Raw genomic sequence first — 15,704 nt, 5'->3', positions numbered from 1 at the left:
AGGGAGGATAGGATGGGAGGAAAGATACTGAAATGCATGTATTCTCCCTATCTAATTACCAATTCATGGGTAGAGGACACAATAGGGATGCAATCAGCAAAATCCAAACAGTAAGAAACAAAACCCTCATTTCATCAACAAAAATTAGCAAGGGGGATAAAAAGAAAGAAAGAGAAAGGGAAACCTTCGTTTATTTTCCCAAGTTACTTTAGGACAATTTCCTAAAAAGACCCCCCTTCCTCTCCTACACTGCAAAGGCGCTCACATCAATAGGAAGCGGTACTATATAAGTGGGTCACTTCTGACTCTTCTATGACGTCCCACTGGTTTATTTCTCAACATTCTTACTAAGACCACCTTACTCTAATTACTGTAACTATAAGAGTGTCTTAATATCTAATCATATGAACCTCTAACATTTTTGCTCTTCTAGACGGACTTTGTCAATGGTTCTCAAACTTTTTTGTCTCAAGATTTTTTACATTCCTAAAAATTATTGAGGACCTCAAAGAACTTTGGTTTTGGGGGTTTTACCTGTCAATATTTATTTACGAGGTTAGAAATTTAAACTGAAAGTGAATTTTAACATTTTTTAATTTAAAATAAAAATAAACATTTTATATTAGTAAACATTTATGAATAATTACTCTTTTCCAAAGCAAAAAAATGTAATGAGAACAGTGGCACTGTTTTATGTTTTTGCAAATCTCTTCAATGTCTGACTTAGGAGACAACTAGATTTTTGCCTAAGTAACAAGTTTACTTCATTTTCAAAAACATCCACCAAATACCATATTTTGCCATGTATAATACACACCATTTTTCCAAAATTTTTGATGGAAAAATACAGATGTGCATTATACATGGGTAGTGCCTGAAATACCTTCTATCTGTTCTTTTGTAATTATTTGTTACATAAAATTTCTTGTACCATTACATGCTCAAAAATAAATGTTCAAATTCCTTTAATAATACAAAAAATAAGTGTCTAAATATAAATGAGTAAAAAAATGAATTAAAAAATTAAAATGAAAGCTTTTTTCCCCTGAAAGTTTGGGTCAAAAACACGGATGCATGTTATACATGGGAGCACATAACACACGACAAAGCACAGTGCTCCCGTCTAAGTAAATAACCAGGGTTTGTCGTTCAGTGGTCACTCTGAGTAAAAAATAGGTGTTCCGTGATGAAGCAAGTAGTTCAGCTTGCGTTTCAAACAATCCCATGAGTCATTCTTTTTAATGACCATCTCACTTCCATATGGAGCACAAGTGATTTATGCATACTTCCCACGGCATCACGCAGAATGCTAAAAAGATGCGTAATCTCTTGAAACAAGGTAGGTGATTGCACAGAATTGTCAATGCACTGCATGCCACTGTATTTCGTAGCCTGTACACTATGTAATAAATTTTGTGTGAATTTTTCCTCAACTTTTAAAAAGGCATGCAGGGCTAAGATTTATTACAATTAATAAATCGTACTGTTTTGTCAAGCACGTTCTTTGGTGCATTTCATTTTTGTTTCCACTGCAAGCGCACAGAAGCGAAGGGCACAGCGCCAAGGACAGCAGTTTGGTGCCACTGCCCGGATCCCAGCTAAGGTGCCGCAGTTCACCCACCACTGCTTTTGCACCTGCTTTCTGGTTTTGCAAAATCAATACAGGGAAAAGGCAAATAATCTTAATATTGTTTTGAAAATAGTTTTGACCTCACAAGGCCAAGAAAGGGACCAGGGGGACACTCCAGAATACAGGAACCATGCTTTGAAAACGCCTTATTTTCGCCTTTTTTGAACTTTTCCATTCACATACATTTTGCAATCAGCTTAATCTGCAGACAGCTTCACTTCACACACACGTACAATCTCGCCGAGCTTTTCTTTGGAACTATATTGAATTTGGAACAACATGGGAAAAACTGACACACTGTCACGCATTTACTTATCCTGCATTTAGTTAAGTCTTTAAATCCTTAAGCAATACTTGTAGTTTCTAGATAGTTTTTACACATCGTTCCCCTTTTGTACACATCTTTCTTCAGATTTATTTCTAGGTGTTTGCTGGTTTTGATGATACTGTACATGGTATGTTTTTAAACGTAGTTTTCTAACAGACCCCTCTACTCTACACACCGTATACATAAAATCAACTTAAATGTGAAAGGTGAAACAGTAAAACTTCAAGAAAACAGACTCTCTTCACAATCTTAAGAAATCTTTGCCCATTCCACACAGCACCACTAGGACTCACTTTTGAATTAGCACTCTTTCTTTATGTAACTGTCCTCCATTCCCCCTGCTGTTCCATCATTCACTTTCCAACCATATTCCTTACATATTTAAAAACAAACCAACCAACCTAGAAAGAGCAGCGGTGACAACAGCAGCACAGAATACGCACTACTCAGCAAGAGGGGAAGCCACACGAGTAGTGTAGCTCCTCTGTCATTCCAACTGAACTCCAGCAACGTGCGGCCAAAATCCAACAAACGCACGGAAGACTAGAAGGAAAGATGCGCTAATGATACACCAAAATGTAGGTGCTGCTGGGCTGAGCAATTTTAGGGATGTGAATGTATGTGTGAGAGAGAAATGGAGAAGGGCGTGGGATCCTCTGTATTTTTCACATTTCAGCAATAGATTGTAATTCTTTGGTTATCAGAATATCAACAATAAAAATTTATTTTAAAATCCAGTGATGAGAACAGCAAATGGCATATTCATAACATACTGTGGTGGAAATATAAACTGACAGAATAATTTTTAAAGAAAATTTAGCATTATGCAATAAAAATATTTGAAAAATATACCCTTAAATCAGAAACAGGTCTACTATCAAATGGCAATAGTTAATGTTACCCCTTCACCACTACCAGGGAAAGAAGGATGAAGAGTTTTCAGGGATTTCCATCTATTGTCTTCAGGACCCACCCTACTGTCAGGCCGAAAAGGGATAAAAATGAACACAGAATGGCCTTTTCCCTCCTTAGGTCCAAATTTTTAAATAACACTTTTTCCCATTATATATTTAAAGTGTTTTCATTTCAAAAAACTAGAAATACAGAAAAGCATATGATGGAAGTTGTTTAGATGTTCTGATATTAAAACAATTTTGAAATCCATCAAATACCAAGTTCCTATCCATATTTGTGATGCAGACACATGCTTAGTCATGAAAATCATCTTATTTATTCACAAAATAGAAACCATCAACTGAAAAAACAAACAAGTCAGTATATATATTTCTACAGACTTACATGATAACTTCTGTCAGGTAAAATCCAAGAAATGCAACTGCTGAGTCACACGATACACACTCACTACAATCTCATTTTTCTGATTACACTAACACCCGAATATGAAAGAATTAACATATTTCCCTACCCAATATTGCTTGTTGCCTAGAAACTTCTCCATGCCTCCCTTTCTCAAGGTGCTATATACTGCTCATAAATTCTTTTGTGTGTCTGTGACAATGAAGGTTGGGTTTACAGTTGTTTATAAGGAAAATAATACAATAATTAATAAATAATTTAAGAATAAACTCTGTGTTTTGTGTACTCACAACTGTAACCCTACTTTTGCCCCTTTGCCCATGTATGTACTGGGTTGGCCAAAAAGTCCACATGGTTTTTTCAGTAAAATAAAAGACACGTTTTTCATTTTCACCAGGAACTTTACTGATTTGGATATTTTGAGTATGTCAACTATCTCCCATGTGGTAGAACACTGACTATCTCAATTAATGTCTCAATTTGATCGCTATCAACTTCAACTAGTCTAGTTGACCCTGGAGCATCAACCAGCGACAAATCTCCAGCACGAAACTTTGCAAACCATTTTTGACACGCTGCACAAATCCTTTTTTGCATTTCAGTTGCATTTTTATCTTTCTTGAAATAATAAAGCATAATGTGCCAAAAATGTTCCATGTTTTCTTCCATATTCACTATTGAAATGGCTAAAGAAAAATTCACCAATTTTGATAAGTTTTTTTTTAATGCACACTGTATGACAGCCGTCAAATACAATCTAACAAAATTGTTTCAAATGAAGTTAAAGACAACTAAATGATACTAGAGCCATCGTATTGTTAGAAAACCAAATGAACTTTTTGGCCAACCCAACATATAAGAAAAGATTTCCTATCCTCTGCCTAGGCCTTCTGGTAAAAGCCTATTATCTGAGTAAGTCACTCCCTCAGAGGCCTGAGCTAATATCCAAATCTTTAATTCTCATAAAAGAGAAAGGCACACAATATAAAAATTCATTTAATGTCAGTGGTAACTGAGAAGAGATTATTCTATTATCTGTTGATGATTTTCATTTCCTTAAATAACAAAAATAAAATTAAATGGAAACTATGCAAGCTTCAAATTCTTGACTGGCCATTGTTTACTATGTTCCACAGTAGGCAGGCAAAAGGGGAAAAAAGGTACCAACCTTCAAGAATCTTGCACTCTAAGACAATGTCTGACTAGAACAATCTAGACAAATGCTACATAAGCCCCAAGATTTGTATCAGCTGCTCAAGATACTTTTTCAACTGAATTAAGAAAGCACCTCAATTTGGAGGCGAGGAAACCATGTTAAAAGGAACATGGGATCACTTAACCAAGACAAGTTCGCTACAAATAGTGGCTGCAGCCAGTCTCCTATAGAGTGAAGACGGTGACACTTGCATTCTGAAACCCTAACCTAAGAGCTGTTTAAAAGAATGTAAGGCTTTCTCGGAAGTGCCCTGCCATTAACAAGAGACCGAACACAATGTGCACCTATCCTACCACAGACAACTAATTTAGGTTTTGGAATGGCTTCTCTGGCCTCTCTTTAACCCTCAACCAAGGACATTTTTTTTTTTTTTTTCCGGTGCTTTTAGAGAGACACGGAGAGAGTAAAGGAGAGAAACACTTGCGAGAGAGAAAGCATCCGCTGGTTGCCTGCCATATACGCCCAGACCGGGGATAGAACCCACAACCTAGGTATGGGCCCTGACCACCAATCAGATCTGCTACCTTTCAGTTACAGACGACGCCCCAACTGAGCCACACGGGCCAGGGTTCTGCCCTTTAAAAAAAAACACAGTGAAGGTAAAGCAATGAGGCAGACAGGATCCTCCTCACCAGTGGTGCTCTGACTGAAGGCCAGCACTGCCCGCTCGGGTATGCTGGTTTCTCTACCACCACTAACTCCTCACAAGACAGACTCAGACAAGAAACCATCAGGTCCAAAACCCTTACTGAAGGACAAAGTGAGGCCAATAATCAACAGATACCTAAGGAAATACTTTTAAGACACAAGGAAGCATAACTTCAGAGGCTGTGTGATCTAGGTCCCAAGGTCGGGCAGCAGGAGAGGATTGGCTCTTTTTAAATATGACTAACCAGCTGCGCCAGAAACTGGGAAAAGGCATTAATCATGACACACACAATGCTGTAATTAGCAGCTTTTAAAAAGCCAGGCTTTGTGTGTGCAGTATGTGGAAAAACTGACATTGGACCCTATACAGGACACCCATACACTCAGGTACCCAATGCAGCAGGTACTCCCCAGGTGCTACTGTATATCTAGCATCGAAATACCATCTTTTAGTATATATATTTAACTCAGTTTTTAATTAGTTCTGTCCATTTGACTAGAGCATGTAAACAGAAAAAATTATATGGAAGAAAAAGAAAATCAAAGGGCCTACCTACTCAACAAGTTTAAACTTAAACAGCTTTCTTTCTGTGTCTGACACTTTATAACACTTACAGTCATGTAAATCATAATACTGTGTTCAATTTCTGAATCTGCCGTTTAAAAGCTGTGAGTCTGACAAGTTACTTAACCTTTTTGTTCTTCAGTCTCCTTATTCATAAAATGGGGGTTATAACAGGACCTACTTTATCAAGTCATTGTGAGGATTAAATAAGATACATTAAAGCAAGTAGAATCACAGTAGGCATAAAGGTTCAATAAATGTTAGATTTTTAAAAGCCAAGCTCTATAAACATGGGCTATTTATAAGACTGAATACAGTGTTGTACATACTTGTAACAGCTCTAATGGCTGCCATAACAATCAATAATTTTATAGTGCTTTATAGTGTATGTAGCATGTACTCTATCATTAATGACCGAGGGCACTGTGTCATGCTGCCTTTCCCCTTTCTCGCCCCGCCCCCCCAAAATGTTCCAAAAACATTCTCACTGCTCAAGTCTTATCTACCTCACAAACAAGAGGTGAATCACTAACCCTACCCAGAACTGTCCTGGTCTCTCTCTTCCAGTGGAATCAGAAGGAACAAAGAGTTGCTTTCCCGCTACTTTGAGAAGCTCATAGCATCCAGTATTATCGCTCGCAAACTACAACGGACCTCAGGAATGCCTCAGTCAGGTTTTCTCCTACGTTCCATATGGCACAAGGAGATTCTGGGCATGTGATAATGTCCCTGAGAATAAAAAGCCAGTATTCACCAAATTACCCCTCTTTGCTGCCAAAGAACAATGGGGCTTCAGTAATTTCCTCCTGTTGTGGCAGAAATAGACAAGGCATGACTTCAACAGTAGCAAAATGTCAAGACTGCTCCAATGTGCCACTTGTTCTACATCAGCATGAAGGCTGGTGAGCACAACTCCACGCTTTGGCCAGAGACTGCCCCTAGCCCCATTCAGCTGTTTAAAGAAGAGACAATGTCCCTTTCAACTTCATGAGGGGAGCCCCAAACGTGTCTCTCCATCATAATTTAAAAGAATTGCCACCTAATAAACTTCTTGAGTTTACAAAGCTAAGGACCTTGTCTTACTTACCAAGTACTTATTAAAATATCTAATCTAGAATATTCTCAGGAAATGTGTTCAACAGTGTCTGATCATGTATACTAGGTAATTGCTATGTTCAATACAAAGGTGTCTTAATTGTTATATTTCAATATATTCTCTGTCCTTATAAAAGATGAAAAACACATCCAGTTTTTCCATTCCAAGCAATCTGTAGAAACCAACATTACTTGTAAACAGATTCCAACCTATCAGGAGGTTAAATTAAAAATACACTTGTGTGTGAGTTGGATACATTTTAGAAAACATTTGTCAGATTCTTGTTCTGGCAAGACTCTTATAATTGGCCACATAACTTCTTGAGTTGAAAATGAATCTTTATATTCTAGCTTCTTCCAATTAAATAATATATGCATATGGCTCTTTAGCATTAATTAATTACATATATCTTTAAAAAAATTATAAAATGTTTCCAACATTCTATCTCTTTGAGCAAAAATTAACTTACTCTCCTAATTCCTGAAATACCCTCACTGGTAGGTAAAATGACTGCTTCAAATTACCTGGCCTCATTATCTTTTTCGGTAAAAGGACCTAACTCACACAGACTATACTAACTGTAGCCAATGTAAACATAGTGTCCCCTACGGAGCCTAAACAAAGCAACAACGAAGGTGTGAACTATTATTACCGAGGGAGGCGCTCAGGACATTTCTTAAAAGACCTGGAGAAAAAGGAATTACAGGATCTTTGTCATACATTCCCTATCTTAGAAGAGTGTAGGCTCACTTGTTTCCTCTCTCTGAAACACGCCTCACAGTGTCTCAACGGCTGAGAAAACGCCAACTCCTTCTGGTGTTTTCCTGACCCTGAGGGTCAGTGACGACCTGTTTTTTAATTAAAACATTTTGTTACACCTCCAAGATGCACCTATCACAGAGGACACTGAGAAACAGCTTAACTCTGTTTCTGTTTAAATGTTACCACTATCAGCCCATCATATAAGACCACGACACTCCTCCACAACTCCCCAAACTACAAACCAAAGACCGAAGTTTTCCACTGTTGCATCTAATATATTACTGCACAGAGCAAATGCAAGTGAGTAATAAAGAATATGAGTTTTCAGCCCAGAGGTCCTCAAAAGAAAAACAAAAGGCCATATACTCTACAAGGTCAAGAGTCACCTGCGTGGGAACCAGATCTTGGGTCCTAGTTCTTGGATTCTAATGACTCTGTAGTGTTGTAGGAATCTGAAGAAGACCAGCATGTCCCAAAACGGTCTCTGCCAGACACTCTCTGCAGGAGGCCAACAGACACCCAAATAAATTGGAAGTCTGGATTAAAATAAAGCTAACTGGTTACTTTACTGACGAACATTCTTGGGGCTTTATTAATATGCTAATACACACCATAGATTTCCAAGATAAGATTCCATTATGAAGCATTTTAGTAAATTAATTTGAGCGAGATCATGAGCAGAGTTTGGAAAATGGTTCCAAGAAGGTCGTTTCGGGTTTGTTTTTTTTAATTGTCACGATATTACTGAGTACTTCAAATCAACTTCTACAGAAGTTCTTACCTGATATGTGTCGCAGGCAGAGATTCATATTGGCGTGACAAAAAGAGCTCCCTATGTTTCAACTGATGTTTCTGTTTATCAGTCAAGTCGGCCTCAACTGTTGTTTCAGATTCTTCCTCAATTTCTTCTACACAAATAAAATGCAAAGAATTCATTATTACAAAGCACATTATCTATCTGCATATTAAGATAGATAAAAATCAACCGTTCATTCCATATTTTCTTCACGCTAATTAATGTTAAATTTACATATTTAACTTTCATTTGAATTACAACCATAAAATTAAGTTACATGGGCATCAAAGGAAGAGGAATAACTACAATTTAAAAATGGCAGAAGGAACATATACATACATATATCTCCTCTTCCCCCAGAAAACCACACAAAATGGCAATTAAAATATATTAACATTTCAGTGTCAATGAAAAAATGAAGCAACAATGAAAGATTCTCAACAACAACAAAAAAGTTTTAGACAATGGAAAGCCTATGTAAAAAAGAAAAGTTCCCACTTAGCCTAGACAAGGAAGTAACAATACACAAACCCATGAGCATACAGAAGATGACATGCAGAAGACAAGAACACAGAGCGTGACTGACTGTGCCCTCAAAGACACCAAGTGTCGGGAGAAAGGGGAGGAGTGAGGTCAAAGCTATAAAACAAGAGGAAAGGGTTAAAAGTCTTATGTGCATCACAATAACAAGAATACGCTCCTGAAAAAGAGAATAATCAGAAAACAAAAAATAGGATAATGCACTTATTTGAAAACACAAATAAAAAAACTAATAGAAGGATTACATGGTAACGCTAAGAAAATCTCCCAGAAATTATAACACTAAGACAAAGAAATTAAATAATTAAAAACTCCAAAAGATTAAAAAAAAATTAAAGAACATTCATTTAAGCCCAACATCCCAATAAAAAAAATCCAGGAAGAGACAACACAGAAAACAGATTCTTTACCTCTCAAAGAAACGATTCAAGAAAATTTCCCCTTACTGAGCCAGATGAATGTCCACATTTGAATTCCCAGCATGACTAATTTTTTAAGTGCTAACCCAAGATCACAGAAGTTTACAGAAAGGAAACATAGGTCCTGTGCAAAGAAACCAGACTCAGGGGAAACGCATGCGAGCAGCAAGCAAACACTGCATGGTAGGATGGGAGAGCACTGTCATCCTAGAGGAAAAATGGTACCAACCCAGGACTGCACAGTAAACTATCCAGCCTGAAACAGTAAGGACAACCTTTCAGTCATTCAACCAAGGTGTGTACGTAAGGTGTCCAAACAGGCAAACAAGGTGTTAGAGATAAGCAGTGAGCAAAAAGTTGCTAAGAAGAAACAATTCCAAGTTTTGCCTTTGGGAAGCAAGGTTGGGAGGAAGAGATGGAAGAGACAGAAAACCAAGTTGTACATCAGGCTTTTTTTTTTCTTTAAAAAAAGCACTGTATTTAACACTCTTTTTAATGAGAAAAAAAAAAAAAAAAAGACCAAATGTCCTTTCCAGATATAATCACAAATAATTTTAGATACAAGAATTTTAAAAATATAATGCCTCTTGAGGGCTCACAGATCCTCTGCTAGACCAGATGTGTGTGACTATGGGAACAGTAGGGGCACCAGGGGACAGAGTGTGAGACAGAAGCGGGGGAGGCTCCTCAGGCAGGAAGTAGAGCCCAATGTCAGGCCTCTAAGGGCTTGATACTGGGACACTGGCAACACATACACAAAGACAACACATTTCTGTTCCTCACAATTCTTAGAAGTTCTTCTTTATGAACCCTGGACCACAAAAAGGTTTTCATCACACATCAACCCCCAGTTGTGGCGGTTCTCTTGAATTGTGTGAGGGTAATGAATGGGCTAAGCGTTGATCGTTTCTACTTTCAAATTTTGAAAGCTCTAAATGGAAAGTGAAGCTGAAAAACTGATTTCACCTAACTCAACAAAAAGAATGAAGTGATTTAAAATTCTTAGATTACTCTTTTTAATGAACTACTCAAAGAGAAACACAGCACTAAAAGAGCCATTTACTTGCAAGCCTAATAACATCTCACCAGTAGAGAATAATGAAGTTATTGCTGCATCGGCACTATTAGCACCAGCAAAGATCACACACAAAATTACACTGTTTACCTAATTAGGATTTGATAAATTGTTCTGTAAAACACAGCAAACTAAATTCTAATCAGTACCCTATAGAGCTAAATAGCAACAAGCTCTACAAATAACAGCAACTTTTATTTTCTTACACATTCTCTTGGCAGAGTGAAAAGGACTCAAATTTCTGACATCCAATCTAATCAAAGATGGAAATCAGCACACAAGCATCTGCAACCCATTTTTTAAAATTTTACTAGTTAAATTTCATTTACATATTTCTATAAATTTGCATAGACTTCTGAACAGGAATGACTCCCATGTCATTAATATCCTAAAAAACATTAAATAGCCAAAACCCAGCATGTAGACAATGAAAATTTTAAAAGACCAAATATGACTATCATCATCAAAAATCACATAGATGGTAACATATTTAATTATAATTTTCTAAAATCATTTACCAAGCTTGATGGAACATCAAATACCTTACAAAAGTTATTAACTAGAAGTCCCGCGGTATACATGGTGACAGAAGAGACTGATGGCAAATTATTTACTGTAGTTTCCTTACAGTTAGGAAAGTTTCATACATATAGTTTACTAGGAAGAAGGCACTGGGGCAAGGAGGGGAAACAGAGCACAGGAGAAAACCGTACAAATGGATTGTATGAAGTTTTAAGGGGCAATATATGTATCACTGTGCCTATTACTGTATGTGCAATAAAGTGCATGACCCAGCAAGGCTCCACAAATTTCAAAGTTTTAGACTCCAAGATGAGGAAGAAGGCATGGCCAAAAAGCTCACTAAGGCTAATTACACATACAGACTGAAAGGGGATAGGATAAGGCTGGCACAAATAATGTCCAAGAAGCAGAGGTCAGAGAAGAAATCAGACTAGCTGAGTAGTCCAGAGCACCAAAGCATCCGCCTAGGAGAGCAGTCTCAACAGCAGGTTTCAATCGGGGACTCAGGCAAAGCTTTAGAGATTGGGCACGTGACATGTGCAAAACCAGAGGAGGCGACTGATCAGTGCAGGAAACTGAACAAGGGACAGAACACAGGGAGGGAGGAGCTGCTACTGACTTGAAACCAGGTGTTTTTCAGGACAGATCAGAACTGTATGTATTCATTGGGAGGGATGGAGCAGGAGCTGGCAGGAGAGTTCTCCCCAGGTTATATTCTCGAGCTTCCTAGGTCTCTATCTGAATGAAATTATCAGCCCACAATGACATTAGCTGGTACAGACCATACAGAAAAGCTGGTGGTTAACAATGTTTACCAATGCATTTAATAACAAGTACCCAAATGTTTGAAGGCATATTATTGGACTGGGAATAGCTTAGTATTGATGCAATTCAAGTCTGCCTGTTAAGGGGGAAAAAAAAACCTCAAAAAAATAATAAGCAGGTTGAACAAAACTAGAACAATTTTTTATGACAATTTAGAGTTCATGGAACTATCAGAATGAAGAGGAAAAAACAGTTTGGCAGTCTAGAGGCAAATGATCAATAAACAAAAAAAATAAAAATAAATTATATTTTTATCACCAGCAATGAACAATCCAAAACAAATTAAGAAAACAATTTCACTTACAATAGCACCAAAAGGAAAAAATTACTTAGGAATATCTTTAACAAAAGACAAATTTTATATACTAAAAACTACAAAACATTATTAAAAGAAATTAAAGAGGACCCAAAGAAATGGAAAGATAATATTCCCAGATTGGAAGACTTAATACTGTCAAGGTGGCAATACTCCCTAAATCGATCTACAGTTCCAATGTGATCCCTACCAAAATTCTACTGCCTTTTTTGTAAACACTGAAGAAGTAATCCTGAAGTTCCTATGAACATGGAAGTAAGCAAGAATAGCCAAATAACTTTGAAAAACAAAAACAAAACACGAATTTAAGAGGATTCCACTTCTAGATTGTAAAGCTTACTTCAAAGCTACAACAACCAAGACTATGTGGACTGGTGCAAGACTAGACATACACATCAATGGAGCAGCACGGAGTCCAGAAACAAGCCCACACATTTACGGTTAATCAATTCTAGACAACGGTGCCTAAACAATCCCCTGGGGGAGTGAATGGTCATTTCTATAAAACTGGTGCTGAAAACAACTGGATACTCACAAGCAAAGAAAGAAGTTTTTTGACTCTCACACCATATACGAAAATTAATTCAAACTGAATCAAAGACCTAAATGTAAGAGCTAAACTGTAAAACTCTTGAAAGAAGGCAGAGGTATAAATCTTCATACCTTAAATTAGGCAAAGGTTTCTTCACCGTGGCACCCTAAAGCATAAGCAATCAAATAAAAAATAGGTAATTTGGAATTAATATTAACATTTCTGTGTTTAAAAAGGACACTATCAAGAAAGGAAAGAGACATGGAATGGGAGAAAATACTTACAAATTATGTATCTGATAAGAATCTAGTATCCAGAATATATAGAGAACTCATAACTCGAGAATAGGACAACACAATGAAATAACGGGCAAAGGATGAAAACAGACATTTCTCCAAGACAAGCAAATGACTCATAAGTATATGAAAGAATGTTCAACATCATTAGTTACTAGGGAAACTCCAGTCAACACTACAAGATATTTCACACCAAGCAGAATGACTATAATTAAAAGATAATAACAAGCATTTGCAAAATGGAGAAATTGAAATCTTTGTATATGATTTGTGGAAATGTAAAAGGATACAACTACATTGTACAACAGTTCAGCAGCTAGTCACTATATGACAAACAAAATTCCCTTGCTAGGTATATATCCAGAAGAAGTGAGAACACACGTCAACACAAAAACTGGTACACGAATATTCATAGCAGCATTATTCATAACAGCCAAAAAGTAAAGCCAACCCAAACGTCTTCCTGACTGAAAAAGCAGATAAACAAATGTAGTATATCCATACAATAGGCTATTGTTCAGCCATAAAGAGGAATGAAGTGTCGATTCATGCTTTAACATGGAGGAATCTTCAGACATACCAAAGAAACACGAATGGGAAAGTTACAAAGAATCACTTATTATAAGATTCCACCTATATGAAAAGTCTAGAATAGGCAAATCTACAGAGGAAGGGAGAGAGGAAGTAGATTAGTTGTTACCAGAGGGTAGGTGAAGCGAGAAATGGGAGAATAGCTTGTAATGGGTACAAGTTTCTTTTTTGGAGTAAATGCCCTGGAATTAAATGGTTATGGTTGCACAAATCTGTGAATACACTAAGAACCATGCATTGTACACCTTTTTAAAGGGATGAATTATGTGGCATGTAAATTATATCAAAAAGGAAAAAGGCTAAACCTGAACAAAGAGGGTGGGGGCAAATGAAATTCAAAAAGTCGAAAGACTAGATAAATTTCAATAGAGTAGCAGCTATTATCCATGGGGGGTATGTTCTAAGACCTCTAGTGAATGCCTAAAGCCATAGAGTACCAAACTCCGTACACACTATGCTTTTTCTACCTATACATACATACCTACGGTGAAGTTCAATTTATAAATTAGGCACAGTAAGCGAAAAACAAAAAGAATTAATTATAAAATAGAGCAATTACAACAGTATACTGTAATAAAAGTTATGCGAATGAGGCATTAAGTGAATTCAGGGTTATTTGAATACAAACACTGCGATACAGCTGATCTGATAACCCGGACAGCTGCAAAGTGGCTATGGGACAGGTGGCACACGCAGCGTGGACGCACTGGACAAACAGATGATTCACATCCTGCGCAGGACAGAGCAGGGAGGTCTGAGACTTCAGATTACATCATGCTCCTCAGACCCGTGGGCACTGTAAAAGTAACTACTTATTTCTGGAGTTTCCCAATAGTATTTCAGACCGTAGCAGAGTGCAGGTGACTGAAACTGAACAGAGAAACCGAGGGGAAGGGGGACTGCTGCACACTCATGAGGTGGGATTCTGTTCAGTAGCTAAAAACGCTAAGTAGATCCACACACTAACATAGATAGAGCTCAACCTGATATTAAGGGGAGAAAAGCTATCTGTAGAAGGACATATATGTACAATAACATTTTTTTAATGCAAAAACAGTGCTCTATATAGATGCACACATATACAGCAAAAGCATGAAAACACGAATGGAAAAGCAGCCAAAGTAAGACAGCAATTCACCTATGGGGAAACCAGGAGGGGAACAGGCTTAGGGAGGGATACATACAGCACAGTAAAAATCTGAAGCAAATATGTCAAAATATTAAGAGAAGAAAAAGCTGGCTGGTAGGTTTGTACTTAGCATTACATTACTCTCTTTTCTGCTCCCTAAAAATCCTTTGAAATAAAAAATAAATAGTACCCAACAGAAAGAAAACACTTCTTTTGCCTGTAAACTCTAATCCGCGTTGGTGTTTTCTTCTTTATGGGGACGGCTGCCACAGTGGGTGATCATTTCTTTACCTCTCCCCCCTTCTCCTCATCTCTGTCATCGTGACAAAACATAAATTTCAACTGGCATTCTGTGTAGCATTCATCAATAACTAAAATACATACAAACATATATTTATAAAAATACAAATAAAGTTTGGTTCTGAAGATTAAAGAGAGGGAGGGGAACAGAAAAGGGGCCCATCCTGGGAGATCAGAAATAGAAAACAGCTAAGAGTCTAATGTTTCTATAAAGAAGTGCTTGCGGTAAGTGGGGAGAAGATGTGAATGGATGAAAAGTTAACAGCAGTAAGAAGATCCAATGTAAAGCTGGAAGAAGCCTCTGAGATTTCAGTGCCTGACCCATGAGACTGGGTCAATCTACAGCTGGAGGAATCCGCTCCTCTTTGCCACAAAGCGTCACCCACACAAGCTTCAGTACTTGTCACAATATGCCTTGCACTACAGTCGTCACTCACAGTCCCCTGAGAACAAAGATGGGTCATTTATCTTTGTGCCCATGCTCTTTTACTTGTAAGGTAAATAAAAGAGATGGGACCTCTAGAAATGTTCACAGCAGACTAGGTAAGAATTACCAGCTAACGCTCAAGTCGGTGGCTGCAAGGATAGACTCAGAGTTATGGCAGAAAATACTGCTCAGAGTAACCACCAAAAAGCTACTGTTAGGTGGTTCTCCTTTTCACATTGCATTCTGGTGCTTTCCGCAGCTCTTTGAAGATCTAACACAGGGTGTGGGGGGGCGGGGGGAGACCAGGCTTCAGAGTCACACCTAAATTCAAAGCCTAGCACCTCACTTGCCCAGTTGTGTGACCTTGGGCAAAT

General features: G+C 37.6%; 1 protein-coding gene across 7 annotated transcripts in view; it reads right to left on the bottom strand.

Moving 5' to 3' along the window:
* MTA3 (metastasis associated 1 family member 3) overlaps positions 1–15,704 on the bottom strand; it is a 158,429-nt gene that overhangs the window by 96,975 nt on the left and 45,750 nt on the right. For all 7 annotated transcript variants that reach the window (XM_053924354.1, XM_053924355.1, XM_053924353.2 and 4 more), the window contains exon 4: positions 8,344–8,470. In XM_053924354.1, coding sequence (XP_053780329.1) covers positions 8,344–8,470 — 127 coding nt within the window. The remainder of the gene's footprint in view (positions 1–8,343; positions 8,471–15,704) is intronic.

The sequence above is a fragment of the Desmodus rotundus genome, chromosome 5 (assembly GCF_022682495.2).
Source record: "Desmodus rotundus isolate HL8 chromosome 5, HLdesRot8A.1, whole genome shotgun sequence".
Taxonomy (NCBI): domain Eukaryota; kingdom Metazoa; phylum Chordata; class Mammalia; order Chiroptera; family Phyllostomidae; genus Desmodus; species Desmodus rotundus.
This window is presented reverse-complemented; position numbering and strand designations above follow the sequence as displayed.